This window comes from Talaromyces amestolkiae (assembly GCF_001896365.1).
Source record: "Talaromyces amestolkiae strain CIB chromosome Unknown scaffold37.1, whole genome shotgun sequence".
NCBI lineage: Eukaryota > Fungi > Ascomycota > Eurotiomycetes > Eurotiales > Trichocomaceae > Talaromyces > Talaromyces amestolkiae.
This window is the reverse complement of record NW_024468073.1, coordinates 1,715-20,054: the sequence shown is the minus strand read 5'-3', so window position 1 is coordinate 20,054 and position 18,340 is coordinate 1,715. Positions and strand designations below refer to the sequence as shown.

Genomic DNA, 18,340 nt, shown 5'->3' with positions numbered 1-18,340 from the left:
TCTTCGCAGGAGTAAGGTACTTGTATGATTTTATTAATGTTGTTTCATCACGTTTCTCTATACATAACACCAGAATTAATATCAGGAAGTGCGTGCATTGCTATGTCTCGAGCTAACGCTGTGAGGCATATACATATTCAGGCGCTATTCTATTCTTGTATATCGTTCCATAACGAAATCATTTGAGATTTGCCTCAAGGACTGAGTATCTCCTGGAAATAGAACTTTTAATGCATAGAACACATGTATACATAATTGAGATAAATTTTTGCATTTTTGACTGCGTCCTTCTTCGCCACCTAGGAAGACAGTAGTAGAAACTCAAGCACAGTCTTCGTTCTATATTGACATTGGTAATTGAAAGAGGTAGCTAAATTTTACATGTTCTCTGATGGATAGAAACTCGAATACCGCAACGCAAATCCCGCTGACAGCCAACATAATGTACAGAATATCCCCATGACATGATAAAGTAGAGTAATGAAGTAGGCTCCAAAAGACCGCACAAGATTCTCAAAGTTTTTCTTTTCATACAGTCACACTTGTAAAAGGTGCGACTGGCTCAAGCGCCGGCAGCCCTTCTCTCTGCACTTCGCTTCTTTGCCCGAACCTCAGCACGTCGCCGCTCACCACCATCAACCTTTTGTCCGCGTCTATCCTCCCACATACCTTCTGTCGCTTTGATCAAAACCGCTGAGCCATTGGTCCCTTTCAATGCTTGAATGAAGGGTCCTTTCACCATGGATCCGTGAGTGATCTTCATATGGGCATACTTCTTGATCGCGTCGCTGGGCTTGTACTCGTATTTCTCCGCATCCGGTGCAATATTCACAATCACTTTTCGCATTCCAGGCGACAGTGTAGCGGATGCACCTGGCAACGACGTATTGACTTCCCCACCCTGCGTTATCGAGGATTCGACAGGAACCTCAACAACACGAAGTTGAGCGGCGCCATCAACGACAACATCCAAATCCCCGCCAGGGCCGTACATACCATGCTTGAATTTCTCGCGCTGCCTGAGTAGGTATCGTCGTTGTCTGGCCGGTTCGATTCCGAGTTCTCGTAGTTCTGCGGAGGAGAGAGAAAACAGACTGTCCCAGGAGGTGAATTTGCTGGCATGTTTGTGCATTTCGCGGCCAATCAGAGATAAGAATGTCGGTACATCAGGGACGAATGGCGTCGGTTGAGGGATTATGGGGGTTGCTCGTTTCTGATGAAGACATCTCACGCATTGGGATGTTGGTGTGGAGGTGGAAGATGGTGCGAAGGCACTGAGAAGGGTTTTCGAAGGATTAATGAGGCCGCCGAAACGGCGACTGGGAATGAACATGTTTGCTTTCGGTCAATTAAATCGACAACATCAATTGTCGTCAGTGTGATTGTCAGGGAGCGGTTTTGACGATTGCGTGAAGTAAGTATTGACAGACATTTTTTTGAGGCTATCCAATCGGCGCCAGTAAGGTTTGATGTCCCCTGGCTGGATCAATAATAGTCCGCCCCGCGGAGGTCGGAAACACCTCGAGCTCTCAATTAAAGATGGTTTACTCAACATAACCTCGGATCTCATTATTACATTGTTCTTCAAGCAATGATTTTTCGTTTTATGATATGACAGAAACATTCGAATCATCTTTTGTGGACTGAACAAGCTCCTTCAAGCTCCAAAAATGGCGGTATCACCTCTCACCTCACAATCTCCTGCCGGTGCTTTGGTCTCAACATCTACAGCTTCCAAGGCGAAAAGCCTTGCTGTCAGAAGTGGGAGCCAGGGTGCTCCTGCGTCTTCATTCCGCAATGCGACCGCAGCTTTGGGGCCGTCGGATCAGATGAACGATAATGTGAGGCGGAGATACGTCAAGGGTATGAACTGCCATACTAGTCCCATACCTTTTCTTGCGTATCTGATCAGAGAGACTAGACAAAAAACTCGGTGAGGGTACTTACGCCGTTGTCTATCTCGGTTACTTACGCGAAACGCCTTCGTCCCTTGTTGCTATTAAGAAGATCAAAGTCAACGCTGAATATCGAGACGGGCTCTCTATGGACGCCATCAGGGAGATTAAGTATCTCCAAGAGTTGTCCCACCCGAACATCATCGCCCTTCATGACGTCTTTTCTTCCAAGGATCAAAACCTCAATCTTGTGCTCGAATACTTGCCACTGGGCGACCTCGAAATGCTGATCAAAGATGGCAATATCCAATATGGCGTGGCAGATGTCAAAGCTTGGATGGGCATGCTTACAAGGGGTGTCTGGTTTTGCCATGAAAACTTCGTCTTGCATCGTGATATTAAACCGAACAACTTATTAATCGCGTCAGACGGCGAAGTGAAACTCGCTGATTTCGGTTTGGCACGGTCATTCGCAGATCCGTATATGAATATGACACATCAAGTTATCACTCGCTGGTATAGGCCCCCGGAGCTCTTGTACGGTGCCCGGCAATACTCTGCCGTGGTGGACGTATGGTCTATGGGTATGGTCTTCGCAGAGCTACTTCTTCGTGTGCCCTTTGTGGCGGGAAACAGCGACATGGACCAAATCGTCAAGATCAGTGAGGCATTCGGATCTCCGACAGAAGAGAATTGGCCTGGTGTCACCAGATTGCCTAATTACGTAGCCCCTGGGGACCGAACTACTCCTTTACAAGGGAGGGATTTTTTCTTACGTCAGTTTCCTACGGCCGGACCTCTCGGTGCTGATCTGTTGATGTCCATGACCACCCTTGATCCTCGTAAGCGGAGTTCGGCGCGCCAGATCTTACAGCATGCTTGGTGGAGAAGCGAGCCCAAGCCGACTCCTAAGGAATCTTTGCCACGGAAGTCGGGCGGCTCGCAAAAGATGGGTAGCGATCTCTCACGGCGAGCCGGAGAAGATACTGAGGGGCGGTTCAGAAACGCCGCTAGACAGCTTGATTTTGGGGTTAAATGAGCACGGTAATGACCATTGCAAACCATGTATGGTCTTTACAACATTCGCCTCGTCAATGTTATTTATTCAATGGCCTATAACCTGCTTGAGCTCGTTGGTTTCATGGAATACGATGCAGTCCCTGATTCAATAAACATATCGAAGGAACGTACAATTTTCGGCCGATAGGCGCGTCCAACCAATGAATGGCATACGCTGTTGGCCTGGGATCTCCGGGAAGAGTGAGGCCTTCCTTTCTCGTGTGATGCATTGATATAATTGGAGAAGCAGAGGCAGTGACATGAAGGCGAATTTTAGATCTGGCCAGGGGTTGCCGTTGTCATGTGTGCCGACTGGGTGGGCTGGACACGAATCGGCTCTCGCGTCAGGTTGTTCACTTCGCTCTGGGTCTATCGAATCATCTCCTCGGCCCTGTCCATAAGGTTGAAATATAAATTATGTATTAGAGAATCCGGACTTTTCACTTTCATGGTAGAGGCGAGTATACATAGAGCCGGCCGTTCTCTCTAAGCACGCTCGTGGTTACAGTTGGTGTAACAATCCCGCCGGGTCACGACGGGGAACGTTAGATTATTGACACCATCTCATCAATCGACGGGCAGAAATGGTCGCTAAAAAGAAAAAAAAAGAAAAAAAGAAAAAGAAAATACTCCGTCGGGAGCGAGCTGTTCTGTGGTATGAGAGGCTGAAAACGAGTGCGAGACGACGGAAATGAGATTCGATGTAATCTGTCGATCCGTCGACTTACTGCTCTGAGGGCTTCGCCAGACGCTACGTTATTCTGTAGCTTGCATTTTGCTTTCCATAGACATTAATAAATATCCTGTATTAGCAATGTGGGTGCTGGCTGTCCGTCCTTGAAAGGTGTTTTTCTGTCGATATTCGCGTCCTCCCGTGCGTTCTGGTAACCCCATGCGTGCATATGCCACAACAGCCATACTATGTACAGACAAGGCTGTCCATACTCGATGCTGGATTGGCGGAATCCCTACAGTTCTATTCGCCCGGCCAGGGATGGTGGTTCTTCTATTGTTGACAATGTCCAAGCCCCTTGTGGATATGCTAAGCTGGAGGGAGTCTAGCGACCGCGAAAATAAAGAGGGAAGGAGCCTATTAGCGCCCGCTCCTGCCAGTTAGCGCAGGAGTTTACCCCTTATGGTCCTTCCCTCGCTTTTTCTTGACTCAAGCTTGCTACTCAATCTAATCCAACGATTGATCATGTCCCATTGAAACCCACTCCCTCATCCACTGCCACAAAAGAGAACCGTCTCTTTGGTATTTCAGTCGAAGAGCACCGCGCATTGTTGCTGTATTGACATTTGCTTATCCTACGACCATCTGGAGATCCGCCCACGATAAGCAGCAACGCTTGGATCTGTCTGACGTAGCGCAATCACCCCAGCGCTCCTCTTGTCTGCGTGGTCGCGCAGCCAGTTTCATGTTGGCAAGGCATCTATAGGGAGAAGAGATCATTCGATCAAGTTCGTCGCTTTCCTAAAGTTTCGAGTCTCGAATATTTGTTGTGATGTAAGTGAATTTAGAATCTGCCCGCATCTGCAGCTTTGACAGCAAGGAAGAGACGTGCCTGTTCATGAGAGAGATTTCTCGGGCATGAAGTTGGGCCACTCAATATACAATTGCTTCTGCTCCTTTTTCCTATTAATTCTAGGTAGTCTATGGTGGCGGGTCAATTAAAGGACGGTTTGCTGATCAGACATCAGATGATTCAGTGAATATAGAACTTCGGTGAAGGCCTCCTTTCGGCAAAACCCGTCAATCTCTAAATTGATCAATGGACTGAGTCATATCCGAGCTTTTCGTCGTCACCAAGGGTTATACAAACACACAAAGAATTGGCAGACACCATGACCACTCAGTCCGCCCTACCTCGATCGTCGAGCCAAGCGAGCAATGCACCGACTGGCAGCTTGTCTTCGCTTCCTCCGCGAAAATTGAAACCGTTGTGTACCGTTTCAGATTCCCAAAGAAGCGCGTCGCCTTCACCCTCCAAGCTTCGCCCGCCTACAAGACCTTCTCTAGGCGGAAACAGTCATCCGAACTCTTCCATGCGTTCCGTCTCGGGCACAACAACCCCAAATGGCACCGACAGGAGTTTGCGAAGATCTGTCAGCATAGCAGCCTTCCCTCAACCTCCCAAGTCGAGCGGCAGATTATCGATGGCCTCGATATCAAGTTCGACTTCGCATGTTCCATCGACAGCGCGCAGTACCCCGGACATTACCAAGTCAGGTACAATCAAACCCAGAAAACAGTCAAGACTCAGTTCAGCAACCACTGCAAGCAATCGTAGTTCAAAAGCGGTTTCTCTTCTCGATCACGGCAGCGACGGAAAGACGGTCCTGAATGCGGCAGTCAGCAGAGACTCTGAAGGCCAATTCAGTAGCTCCTCCCCGCCGCACAGTAGGAGCTCCTCAGCGCAGGGCTCATATTCAACAAGCGCGACGACATTTGATGATACGGAGGAGACAGAGCACGACTCCAAGGACGCCTTAGGAGCGGGCAAGAAGGTCGCCCGACCTAAAGAAGCCAAGGGCAATGTCATTGTCAGTGTGCGAGTACGACCGGATACCGGCGCGAACGAAAACTCGCGTGCAGAAGAAGAATGGATGGTCGACGGCCGAAGGTCACTGATATCCTTTCGAGGAAAGGAGAGCTACGATTATCTTTATGGTAAGAATTCACGGACGAGACATTTGCTGTATTTACATTCTAATGACTTCTAGACAATGTTTTTACCGCACATGACAACAATTCCAAAGTCTACGATTCGTCGGCTAAGCGACTGGTCAGGAGAGTCATGGAAGGCTACCATGGAACTGTTTTTGCTTATGGGATGACGGGTACCGGAAAGACATTCTCCATGCAAGGAACCGCCTCATCGCCCGGTGTCATCCCATTGGCCATTACGGACATCTTTTCATACATTCGCGAAACCCCTCATCGAGAGTTCCTGCTTCGCGTCAGTTATCTCGAAATCTACAATGAGAAGATACACGATCTGCTCTCGGCTTCGAGTGCGGGTGCAACCGGACCCAATGCGCCTCCACAAGAGGAAATCAAGTTGCGTGAAGACAGTAAGAGAGGTGTTTATGCGACACCGTTGAAAGAAGAGATTGTGCAAAGTCCAACCCAACTTCTTCGTGTCATTGCTCGTGGAGACCACGCACGTAGGACAGGCAGCACCCAGTTCAATGCGCGGAGTTCTCGAAGTCATGCCGTTGTCCAAATTGTGGTGGAGAGTCGTGAGCGAGTACCAAGCGGCAATTCCACCCAAGACAAGCGGTCTGCAGTGGGTCCAGGAGGTGTACGAGTCTCAACCCTGAGTCTGATCGATCTTGCTGGTTCTGAGCGTGCTGCAGAGAACAAAGAGAGGCGGACAGAAGGCGCCCACATTAACAAGAGTCTGCTTACATTGGGAACGGTCATCGCGAGACTATCAGAGAGTAAGGAGAAATCGGCTAATGCAGCGGATAAGGAAGGCAAGCATTTGCCTTATCGTGATAGTAAGTTAACACGGCTACTGCAGCCAGCATTATCGGGAAATTCATTGGTCAGCATTCTCTGCACAATACAAATCGGCGCATCCGGTAGCGCTGCCCCTGCCAACACACACACAAACGAAACACTCAACACGTTGAAATTCGCTGCCAGAGCAAAGAACAATATTGTCAGTCATGCCAAACGAGCAGAAGAGGCGTATGGAGGAAATGGAGACGGCGGGAGTAGAGTATTGTTGGAAAGGTATCGAATGGAAATTCAAACCCTGCGTGCTCAATTGGAAACGCAAAGCAAAACCCAAGCAGAAAGTGACATGAAGATGGAAGAAGAACGAATGGAGAAGGAAGCTGAAGCTCGCCACGAAGAGCAAATGCTCGAGATGCAACTAGCTCGAACTGCTCTCAAGGAGCGAATCGAGCATCTAAACCGACTCATTCTTTCTTCCAAGTCCACTGGCGTCAATAGCCACAGTGGCACCGCTGTCTTTGATCGCTTGTCAACCATCTCTGGAATGAACGACACACGTACACGCTCGCTATACTCTTCTTCGAGTCAATCTACCCTTGGCGCGAACTCATTGCGACGGACTGTTTCGCAACAGTCTTTGCACAGTACTGACCCTGGTAGCGCATATCAGTTTCGACGTTCCTCAATGGTGCCGGATGAGGATGACGACACCGTTGGTGAATTCGGTGATGGAAATGCCAGCCTACAAATGCAATTGACTGCGTTACAGGCCGATTTGGCGGACAAGAATCGGTACATATCCACGCTCGAACGACGACTACTTCAAGCGAGGCGCTCAAGCCATTCGAGAATGTCAATGGGTCTGTCACAAATGAAGAACGGTGATGACGTTGACATAATGGCGTTGCTACGTGAAAAGGACATGGAAATTTCCGAGCTACGTATCCAGCTGGACGACAAAGACAGGATGCTCACTGCTCTGCGTTCAGCAGCCCGTCAGCGCGACGTTGCTCAAATGAGCATCGATATCCCAGGACAGGACAAGCGAATTATTGGCCATCAGACCAGCGGTAGCAATGCCAGCTCACTTGCCAGCCCTCTTAGTGCCACCAGTCCTGTCAACACCCTTTCACTCGCCAGTATTTCAGAACGAGAGGTCAACTCCAACAGAAAGAGTGTTGATGAGGTGTCTCGCATGCTTGATGAGATGATACAAGACCGTGTTGAGCAAGGTCATCTGAACAAGAATTCTCGTCGAAGCCTCTTGTTTGCGAGTGGAGCAACCAACCAACCAGACCCAATCTCACCCAAGCCACCTTCTATCAACCTTCCTGACCCGCGAACTTCTATCATTGAAGTGCCAGAAGATGTATAATGCAGCCATCCGTTCATCTAACCATTCAGCCTCGACAAACTTCGTATTGATATTATGAATATTCCCTTTCATCCGATACACGGAGGATATGAACTTCTACCTTTGTTTTCGGCCCTTCATTTTTTTTTCCTTCTCGGCTCGACTATTTACTATCGCACGGCGCTTGGGATTCTGTTTGATAAATCAATATTATGTTGAATCCGGCGAAGTCTCTCGGGATGACTGCACATCTATTTTCCCATGCATATCTGGATTTCCTTTTGAAGTTTTGGTTGTTCTGTCGCGCTCTGTCATTGTATACTCTTACCACGCTGCCACGATCTCGATATGGGTTGTGGCATGCCTATCTAATGCCTTTATTTTTCTCCTCCCTTTTCCTGGCCGGGTTGCCGGCTAGCTTTCTGATACCCCAGGTTTCTTGTTGAATGTGTACGTTATCATGACTCTGGAAATTGGATCTGTGTTTGCTTGTCTTAGCATCAGGGTAGCATTGATAGATGGGGATCATACGCCGATGAAACTCGAGCAGTCGAGGAATGTAAGCCGTGACAAAGAAGGACGTAGTTGGATCGCTGACGAAGGGAGTTGGCCCCTGACAGGCTGACACTAGCGATAGTAGTGAATCGTAATACTTAAAGAGTTAAGAGTGACCAGCAGAGCCCCTCCCGTGTTTCATCTTGAGAGTCTTCCGGCCACTCACATCGGCTCTGCTTACAGCGCCACCTCTTTTTCTGCCGCTCCGTGAAACATCCAACGGCGATTTCGCCTTTGCATCAGTTTTCAAAACGCCTTGCGTCTGGCTGTTGCTTACTGGCAAACATGTTTATAACCCTCCTTCGGGCCCGCTAGTGGCTTACAGCGTTACATACTACTTGACTGCTGATGTATTTTGATCTGTCGTTGTTCGTGACTTTCTTTGGGTGTTTTTTCCTACTACACCTACAGTAACCTTTGCCTGGCTGCAGGGTCCGCTGTCTAATTTCTCCCGATACTGTTTCTTGACTCGAAGTTGAAAGACAAAGATTTACACAGTCATTCATTCCTCTTTGAAATCGGCAATTCGCCGATGGTCGAGAACTACTTCACACCATCGCGTCACGAGACTTTCCTTTATCAGGCTTGACTATTTCTTGGTCTCAGAGGAGCTGTCATTGACAGTGGTTGAGCAATTTCCATGGATCATCATCCTCAATACTGACTTCGGCTACTATCCAAGTCGTCCAGATCAAGAGCCGCATCCGTACAATCTCATCGCTTGTATACGGCTACTCGTCTGCAGTCTGTCAACTCAGAGATCACAGACTATACGTGAATAGACTCAATTGAGACTCTACGTTGAATGGTGGCCTGCGATCGTCATTGTCTACAGACCCAAAGATGATCATCTCATCTCGGCAAAACCCGCCCAAGATGTCTTTTCGACGAACAGCTGCACACTCTCCGGCACTCACCTCGAAGAACAACTTGTTAGTTCCTCTCATCGATTCACCATTGCCATCCCCCGTTCTCCCGTCAATTGTTCCAAGCCATGGCAAAAGACCCCCGGGTGCCGGGAAACGCAAAGCGTTTCGCTTATTCCGCTTATTAGCCGTGTGCGCCATAATAATCATCCTCATACGCACGCATTTATCTCAACCATTGCGTATACTGGGTCTCGTCCAGAGGTGGCGTATTGATGACAGAAACTATCAGCTGCCCTCTACTCTACCGGTTACAGCGTCTCCTGTTATAATGACTAACGAGCAGGGCCGTCGGAAATGGACCGTACATATTCCAGCTGGCATGGAATTTCCCTTATCTCCGTCGCAGATAGGAGACTTGAGTTCCCAGTGCTTTCAAACGTCTCAGCAGGTTTCTGATGGCAAATATCAGCCTTTTGATTATTCTCGATCCGATCCAAACTTTATAGACATCACCGACAGACAGGTAGCTAGACAGGTGACAGGGTTACTCTCTACCGAGCAGACTGTCATCCAGAAGAGATCAAATCCGTACTGTGATAGAAGTCTTACATTCGTCATGCAATCTGAAGATGCAGGTCTAGGAACCACTCTCATGAACTTGTGGATAAGCTATGGGCTTGCACAAAAACAAGAGCGCAGTTTTTTCATTGATGATACTAATTGGGCTTATGGAAAGTTTTCAAAATACTTCAAATCGCCTCCGAAACCCAAGTGTCGTCAACCACCACCAGCATGTAGACTGCCTTGTCCTCTTCAGACACGACATCTCGTTGTGTCTTCATCCAATGCGCCGTGGATATTCGGAGAAAGCTTCAAAAATTTCTTCAAGAGTCCTTTTGCCCTGAGTGAAACCCGGCAAAGGGAAATCTTCGAAATGGCTCGGAGTGGCTATGAGGCTCTTTTTCACCTTGTTGGCGATGATGCTTCGTATTTACATCAGCGCATCCAAGGACTTAACAGAGATGTCCGGTCCAAAGGTGGCATTGCAATCGGTATTCATGTTCGCCATGGGGACTCGCACCCACTTGAACCTCAATATAAAGACTCCTATATCCCTCTCGATGTATACGCGAAGCGTACTAGCACAATATTCCATGCTCACTTGCAGCAAGCGCATGGGGATACTGCATTGTCTCAATCTATGGCATCACATTCAAAAGTCATGCTAGCTTCTGACGATCCCGAAGTATACGCTTCATTCGAACTGGGTGGAGCAGAGAGAGCTCAGAGCTATATTGCTCTAGCAAGTAAGTCAGCCCTAGACGCTGCAAGTCACGGGGGTCAATCAGGTGACAACGTCGGCTGGGAGGGAGGGTTCTTCCAGGACATGTTCTGGTCTCTCGGCGTGGAAGCAAGTGACTACTCAGAGCTTGGAGGTCCTGTTCCATCGAATCGAGGACCAACGGAGCCAAAAACACTTAGTGTCGAGAGCGTCGCTGAACAGCGTCGCCTACGCCCCTCTAAAGAGTCACTGCAGGTTCGGGAATGGATAGGTCGTGCATACCTCCTAGACGTGGCAGTCTTAGGTCAAAGTGACCGAGTCATATGCGATGTGAGTAGTGCATCATGCCGACTGTTAGCTGTGATGATGGGCTGGAATAAAGCCATCACACATAAGTCATGGCAAAATATTGATGGAAATTGGCGCTGGTCATTCGTCGTCCCTTAAATAGTCTAGTGCTATGTATAGTTGAAATTTCGAGTCACTAATATAGATTAATAATCACTAACGTACAAGACTTCTCCTTTAACGCCCTATAAGTACGCATATCTGGAGTGATAATATGAACATCAACGTTTGTACAGGTAGAATCAGGTATAAACCACACAAGTGAAGATATCAACAAACGCCACAAACAATTATAATGGCCTATGTATAGACTTGTCATCATATATTATACGTGTTCCATCAACGAACCGATCATTCTCCATCATGCAACGATCTCAAGTTCAGAGGTGCGGTTCGTTGCATACACATCCTTCCACTCATCCCACAGCCGGTTCAACTCCTGAACATATCTACCATGTAATTCGTTGATGTAATCCTCATCAACCTTGTCCTGATGGCGCTGCCTGATTACTTCAATGGGTCTTCCAACAACGACATTGAGCGGTCTCCGATATGGCATTAGGCCAACATCGTAATTGAAAACACCTCGCGCATGAAACAGTGGTACGGTAAAGCCCATGAACTTCTTGATCAGCATCTGAATCTTATGTATAAATGGATGCTGTTCCGAGTCGACTTGTTCGTACAAATCGTTCTCACCGAACCCGAGAACCGGGACCAGATCAGCCCCCGTACGCGCAGCTAACTTTACGAAGCCCTTGCGACTGTTGAGAATGAGTCGAATACTGCCCGGTTGCGCATCGAGTGATTCGCGCGCACCCCCGACGACAATTGTGATTGCTCGCCCCATTCCTTCCCCATTAGTGCCGCCTTTGGTCAATAGGTTCTCGCATGATTCGCGCGACACACTGGCCAGTCCCATACCCATGGCATATTCCCTGTAAAATGGTATTCTAAAATTAGAGTCCAAAGTGAGCAGGGTATTCGTGATCCCCGGGAACAACTTCGAGAAGCCGAGGGCTTCCGTAGCAAAGGCGCCAAAAGCGCCGTGAGAAATAATTCCATGTGGATGATATCCGAAGATATATTTTCGAGTGTTTGGTAGTTCTGCTGTACGATGCAATTTAGCGGGAAAGTAGGAAGCGTATAATTTCCAGGCTCGGGAGCCGCGAAGCCATTGTCTGCGTCGTAATGTTCCGGATGTCGCCGCGTTGGAGAAGAGAATATAGACGAGGTAGGGAACAAGCAGAGGCCAGAATAAGGGCATTGCACAAACGAAGAAGAATAGTGTCAGGCATATGGCCATTGTCAATGTATGGTAGAGAACAACGAAGGTCTGTAGCCGTCTTTCGAGACCGATGTTAAGAGGGGCCCATCGAATTCTAACCCCCGGAGAGTTAGCAATTTGACGGACAGATTGTGCCTAAATCATGAAGGACACTTACCCATGCTTTTCAGATGTACCATTTCTCTGGACGTTATAAGAGTTTGCGACGCCACTGCGCTGGGCCTTACTGTCCCGCTCAGCGAGAGCCATGGTAGAGTAGTTAGTAGAAAACGATAAAATATGAGGGAGCAAATGACATGGCAATTATTAATCAAGCGCAAAGTTCAAGCGATGCGAGCGATTTGGTGGTAATCCAGGGAAGAATATAAAAGAAAATGGAGTGCAGGAGTCAGTTATAGATCCAAGCCATGTGAACTGGAACAATGACGTTGCCTGCCAAGACTAGCAGCCTCGACGATAAGGCGGCATATCGGAGCACACTAAAATGACCAGAATGAAGAGAAAACATGTCTATCAATTTATTATCTAGAGATAACTTATATATCCAAGTCCTCCTTTCTATATACAAGTAGAATGTCTTGTCCTCTGCTCTCAAATGGCAGCAGCTATGGTTATAATGCAGTAAGTCGTAGGTAATCGCTGAAAATATCAAGCTTTGATCATGAAAATCTAGTCCAATGTCAGCACTCATGCTCGAGATTTGTCTTTTTATAGAGTCGCGGTGAATACTTACTTCGCCTAATGACCGTTCATCCATAATAGCCATCCTCTTCTGTTGGATGTGTCGGCCACGAATAGCATGTCTCCAATTAGGCCGAGGGGCTTGTGAGCTGATAATGTCTTGCTGAATGGTCTTCTTGTTAACCTCTTCGTCTGAGCTTGATGAGTCCGAGCTTTCGCTCTCCACGTCCTTCTCAGTACGCCGTCGCTTCTTGGAGCTGCCCTTCTTTCCTTTCTTCTTTTCCTCTTTCTCTCTCTTCTTCTCTCGTTTCTCCCTTTTCTCTTTCTTTTCCCTCCTTTCCTTCTCTACTTTTTTCTTTTTGACCTTCTTATTAGATTGATCTTTCTTCGCTTCTGTCTCATTCTTCTTCTTTCGTTTCTCTTTTATGTCCTTTTCGTCCGTATCTTTGCTAGCTTTCTCGGATTGCAGAATTGACCCTTCATTTTCAATTAGAGCAGAATCGGCGTCCGCACTGTTATCCCCTGACTCGTCGGAGGATGTCTGGTCCGCGACGATTACATCGTTCGGTGAGCCGCGTTCCTTTATGGTTTTCGGCTTCAAGGCATCATCGGGCTTCTCTTGGACCAGAAAGCCGCCACTGATGAAAGTAACAGCTTGCCATTTCTGTGATGCGTACACAGCCAGCCTTGTATCATCGCGCTTGCGTTGCTCTTGTTCCAGCTGCACGTCGCTCTTTCCATTCAACCGACCCAAGAGTCCCTGAAATGCATCTATTGCAGCCACCTTATCGTTTCCTAGTGTCGGAGCACGAGCACCAAGTCCAAGTGTGTCGTCTTTCAGCGTCACTCGGATGTGAGATGCACTAGCCGCCGTGAAGGTGTCGAAATGATTGGCGTTACGAGCACCTAAGTAACTCCCGGGCGTCCAGCCTTGAGAGGTCATTATCTTGTGGCCGAAGCCACTAGTTGACTGGGCCCATGTTGTGTTGTTGGGATCGTGCGATAACTTAACCCTCCTACCGATGATTGCATGTGATTAGAAACTTGTGTCAATGGTCGGTGTGAATGGGATACTTACTTGCGAGGGGCGGCGAGACCCATGGAGAATTATTGAATCCAAATTGAAAGTCAAATGTATGCATCAAATTGAGAATTCGAGAGAATCGGGCTAACCCAGTAAGAAATCTGCGGCTGTGGTCATTAAGGATATGGTTTTTTTTTCTCGTAGGCAGGCAGTCTTATCGGAAATACCACGCCATGCCTCTTTTGGAGTAGCCTCGTCACATGACACATGGTCCTCCAAATTCTTAGTCGATCCATAACATCAGCCTATCTTCTCCTTCATACAGACACTCCTGTGTAATAGCTTCATCAGCTCTCAAACACTAGTCTTCTTTCGTCAGTGGAAGTTCTATGGCAGACTAGTCATATCCAATATCCTCTTAGAATTCTCACCCAGCCAAATCAGGGCATGACCGGGCGGCGTTATCGATAAGCACCCACCACAGTACGTACAACAGCCATAAACAAGAACTTAAATGTTTTCCTTTCCCCAAGACCTGAGCTCGAGATCAGATTGAGTCCTTGAGCTTGTACCATGAGCAATGTCAACTTTGCGTGTGCTTTGTCGAGATCAGCCTCGGCGATCCATCGCACTCGTTACGGACGAATGTGTTCTTGAAATCACGCAGCCCAATGTAGACTACGGCCGCAATGGGCCTACCGCAAAACATCACGACACGAACCGGTGTCTCCTAGAGGCTTTTTTTCGCTCGTCCTCAGATCTTCAGGGGTATCGACTTTTGGGAGAGGGCTGGGGCACTCTTGGATTGATTTCTTTGAATCACGACGTCTTCATCTGTGTCGTAACCAGCTCTTCTCGGGCAGCTACTGTGCGACCCGGAGAGACAGTCTTGAAAATTGAAAACGTCGATTTTTGTCCGTACTCTCCCCTTTAATGAAGCAATCTGTACGAAAAGCAAACTACTAATTTCGTGTAGACTGTCTAAACCGGTCAGATTATGAATACGGGGAAGAGTATCAAGCTTCATCGCGTTTCGCCGCCGAAGACATCGGCTCTGAGGATCTTCATGATATCAAAGACGTAGTCACCGATCATCCCTTTATAGCTCTTAAGAAGCTATTCAGTGACGGCAGCTTCTATTATAGTCGCGATTTCAATCTTACCGAGCGTGTCCAGGACCGGTAAGCGCTAGGAGTTAAATGTTTCGATTTAGCTTTAGCTAATGCAGTCTATCAGGTCGACCACTTCATCTGTCATTGATATTGATGGCCTGAATCAAGATATACTTTGGAATTCCTACATGATAGACCCCCTGTTAACTTTCCGCAGTCGTCTGTCCACGCACGAACGGGAAAAACTTGACAATTCTCGTATTCTGACGTCGGTAATAAGAGGATTTGCCGGTACATTGGCAATACCAGCCGCTGGACTTCGAATATCGCATATAGCTTCAAATCTACCGTCAAGCTTGACTGTCATATCCCGTTTATCTTCTCGTCGGGCTGGCACTAGATTCAATTCTCGAGGAATCGACGATGATGGAAATGTTGCAAATTTCGTTGAAACCGAAACGATTCTATGGAGTCCCCCAGGTTTCACGTTCTCTTATACGCAGGCGCGAGGCTCCGTACCCATCTTTTGGGAACAGACACCTGGCCTCATCCCTGGTCAGCAGAAGATTGAAATCTCTCGCTCATTTGAGGCAACACAGCATGCCTTCGACAGACATTTCGATTTCCTGGAATTGAACTATGGTGCAGTCCATGTCGTCAATCTTCTTAGTGATACGAAGAACAGTGAACTAAGTCTGTCTTCGGAATTCCGTAAGCACGTTGCAAAGAGATCCGATGGTCATCATAATGGCTCTTCGATGTCCTTCGATCATTATTTACTCCGAATGACCGACTTCGATTTTCATGCAGAGGCGAGGGGTCCGCTTGGCTACGAAGTGAGCAGTCAAATATATGAAATACTCAAGCGTGCTCTTGACGGGTTCGGCTACTCCCTGATTGAGACTGGCAATGACGAAAAAAAGTCATCTCTGCCGAGTCGCAATCGCGAAGTGCCTCGGGTGATTTTGCAACAAGAGGGCATTTTTAGAACCAACTGTCTTGACTGCCTCGATAGGACCAATCTTGTCCAAACCATCATCAGCTTGATGGCGCTAGAAATGTATCTTCACCAACGTGGGGGCGACATGGTACCTGAAATTCGAATGAAGCATTCAACACTGTGGGCTGATAACGGAGACGCACTATCAAAAGTTTATGCTGGTACTGGTGCTCTCAAGTCATCATTCACGAGACACGGTAAAATGTCATTGGCCGGTGCCTTTGCGGATGCGCGCAAGAGCGCCACTCGTCTTTACGTCAACAATTTCGCCGACAAGGCTAGACAAAATACTATCGATATTCTACTTGGCCGTTTGAGCACCCAAGTGCGCGTTGAACTCTATGACCCAATTAACGACGTTGTCACGGCAGAACTCGAGCGTCGAGCCGAAGAGTATACATCATCGAGGAACATCAAAATCTGGGTAGGTACTTTCAATGTCAACGGTAAAGGCGAGGGTACTACAACAGACCTTTCGCCATGGCTCCTATGGATGCGTGAAAAGGGTGGTGACAACCCGGCTTTGGTAGTTGTTGCGTTTCAGGAAATAGTCGAACTCAGCCCTCAGCAAATTATGTCAACTGACCCAAGACCGCGGATGACCTGGGAAAATTCAGTGAAGAACTGCCTCAATGGGTATGCTGATCGCATGGGAACAAATAGATATGTGCTGCTGAGAAGTGGTCAACTAGTCGGTGCTGCATTACTCGTTTATGTTCGAGAAGATGCTCTCGGTGATATCAAAAACGTAGAGGGTAGTGTCAAAAAGGTAAGTCCACCAATTCCAGTGTTCTACCTACACACGCTAATTATTATATGGAGACTGGCCTTTCAGGAATGGCGGGAAACAAGGGGGGTTGCGCTATACGTCTTGAGTATTCGAACACCAAGATCTGCTTGGTGACTGCCCATCTTGCCGCAGGGTTTGCGAATTATGATGAAAGGAATAAAGACTATGCAACGATTAGTAATGGCTTGAGGTTCCGATATAATAAAACTATTGAAGACCACGACGCTATCATATGGCTAGGTGACTTCAACTACCGCATCGGGCTTGATAATCAAGAAGTGCGGCAATTGATCAAAAAGAACGAGTTCGGTAGATTATATGAACATGATCAGGTTGGTTGGGCTAGGAGACCATTACGTTCATCTCCTCCAGAACTTGCTGCTAATTTATGTGTCTAGTTGAATCTTCAAATGCTAGCAGGGAGAACATTTCCATTCTACTCTGAAGGGTTAATAAAGTTCGCTCCTACATATAAGTACGACCTAGGAACCGACAATTACGATACCTCGTGAGTAAGGATGACTGGAAATGCAAGTGCTTGTTCTAATAAATCAATAGAGACAAAGGTCGAATACCAGCATGGTGTGATCGAGTGTTGTGGAGAGGAGGAGGCTTGAAACAAATAGATTATGCCGCCGCTAATATAAAGACGTCGGACCACAGACCTGTATCGTCTCTGTTTGACTGTACAATTAGCATAGTCGACGAGGGCCAGAAAGACAAGCTAAATCGCATACTGTACGATCGGCATCGTGCTGAATTTGGTGCCATGATCTCCAAGGGCGGTTTACTGGAAGACGAGGACGAAACTGATGGTCCTTTCGCCAATTCCCAGGGACTACCACCGGCAAGTTCGGATCGCCAAAAGTGGTGGCTTGACAATGGTAGGGGTAATTCGTTCAATCAGCCCGTCGTGCAGTTTTGCTAATGGGATTCGAGGCTCTGGGGCTCGTTCGGATATCGCACCGTCTGTGCAAGGAAATGTGCCAAATATTGTCAGCAGATCAAACCCATTTATCCAAAGCGAGGAAGACGAATGGGTTAAGCCTCAAGTTTTACTCCAAATCACAGAATCCAAGGACCATTCTAGAGCGGCGGTGGCAGATAGCTCAACGAGTAAACCTCAGCGACCACGCAAACCTGTTGCACTAAGTCAACCGGTTTCACGGTCATCGACAGCCCGGACAGAGGCTCAACGCGATGGTATTGGCATCATTGGTGATGGGGGTGGAGAGCCTAAACCTCGATTACCTCCCCGCCCACCTACATGGCAAACGGCTGAACACAATTCAACGCAACCCACTGAGCGAAGTGCCACAGCAATGCATGCTTCTACGAACCTGCTCGATGAGATGGATCCTACAATGGATAAGTGGAAACCGTTGCTCCCACGCCGTTGATCGCTGAACGGTCGACTGTATATAATACTTGATCCAGAGCAGGTGGAATCGCAAGAATACCAATGAACATCGAGGAGATATCAGTACATTGACTTTCTAGAATAAAATCAGACCCCTGGTGATGCTAAACCATGGAGGGTAGTATCAATAAAGTGATTTGATATTACATATCCAGTCCAACTATGACTGTCTCATTTATTTTCAAGGTGGGCTGCAC

General features: G+C 47.7%; 5 protein-coding genes across 5 annotated transcripts; 2 read left to right on the top strand and 3 right to left on the bottom strand.

The window, feature by feature from the left end:
- Nucleotides 1-562: 562 nt before the first annotated feature.
- On the bottom strand, nt 563-1,333 carry BHQ10_010357 (uncharacterized protein; the record flags this gene model as incomplete). Its single annotated transcript, XM_040872978.1, has 1 exon — nt 563-1,333. The coding sequence occupies one exon, from the start codon at nt 1,331-1,333 to the stop codon at nt 563-565; it is 771 nt and encodes a 256-aa protein (XP_040738859.1).
- Nucleotides 1,334-1,670: 337 nt separating this feature from the next.
- On the top strand, nt 1,671-7,795 carry BHQ10_010356 (uncharacterized protein; the record flags this gene model as incomplete). Its single annotated transcript, XM_040872977.1, has 5 exons — nt 1,671-1,863; nt 1,922-2,737; nt 4,812-5,184; nt 5,246-5,625; nt 5,679-7,795. 5 exons carry the CDS (start codon nt 1,671-1,673, stop codon nt 7,793-7,795), a joined length of 3,879 nt encoding a protein of 1,292 aa, XP_040738858.1.
- A 3,394-nt stretch (nt 7,796-11,189) lies between these two features.
- BHQ10_010355 (uncharacterized protein) lies at nt 11,190-12,365 on the bottom strand (the record flags this gene model as incomplete). The annotated part of the gene is made up of 2 exons (XM_040872976.1): nt 11,190-12,210; nt 12,274-12,365. 2 exons carry the CDS (start codon nt 12,363-12,365, stop codon nt 11,190-11,192), a joined length of 1,113 nt encoding a protein of 370 aa, XP_040738857.1.
- Nucleotides 12,366-12,764: 399 nt separating this feature from the next.
- On the bottom strand, nt 12,765-13,898 carry BHQ10_010354 (uncharacterized protein; the record flags this gene model as incomplete). Its single annotated transcript, XM_040872975.1, has 3 exons — nt 12,765-12,785; nt 12,850-13,813; nt 13,876-13,898. 3 exons carry the CDS (start codon nt 13,896-13,898, stop codon nt 12,765-12,767), a joined length of 1,008 nt encoding a protein of 335 aa, XP_040738856.1.
- A 503-nt stretch (nt 13,899-14,401) lies between these two features.
- BHQ10_010353 (uncharacterized protein) lies at nt 14,402-18,123 on the top strand (the record flags this gene model as incomplete). Its single annotated transcript, XM_040872974.1, has 7 exons — nt 14,402-14,735; nt 14,798-15,002; nt 15,058-16,702; nt 16,756-17,055; nt 17,122-17,231; nt 17,420-17,607; nt 17,663-18,123. 7 exons carry the CDS (start codon nt 14,402-14,404, stop codon nt 18,121-18,123), a joined length of 3,243 nt encoding a protein of 1,080 aa, XP_040738855.1.
- Between the last annotated feature and the right edge of the window lie 217 nt (nt 18,124-18,340).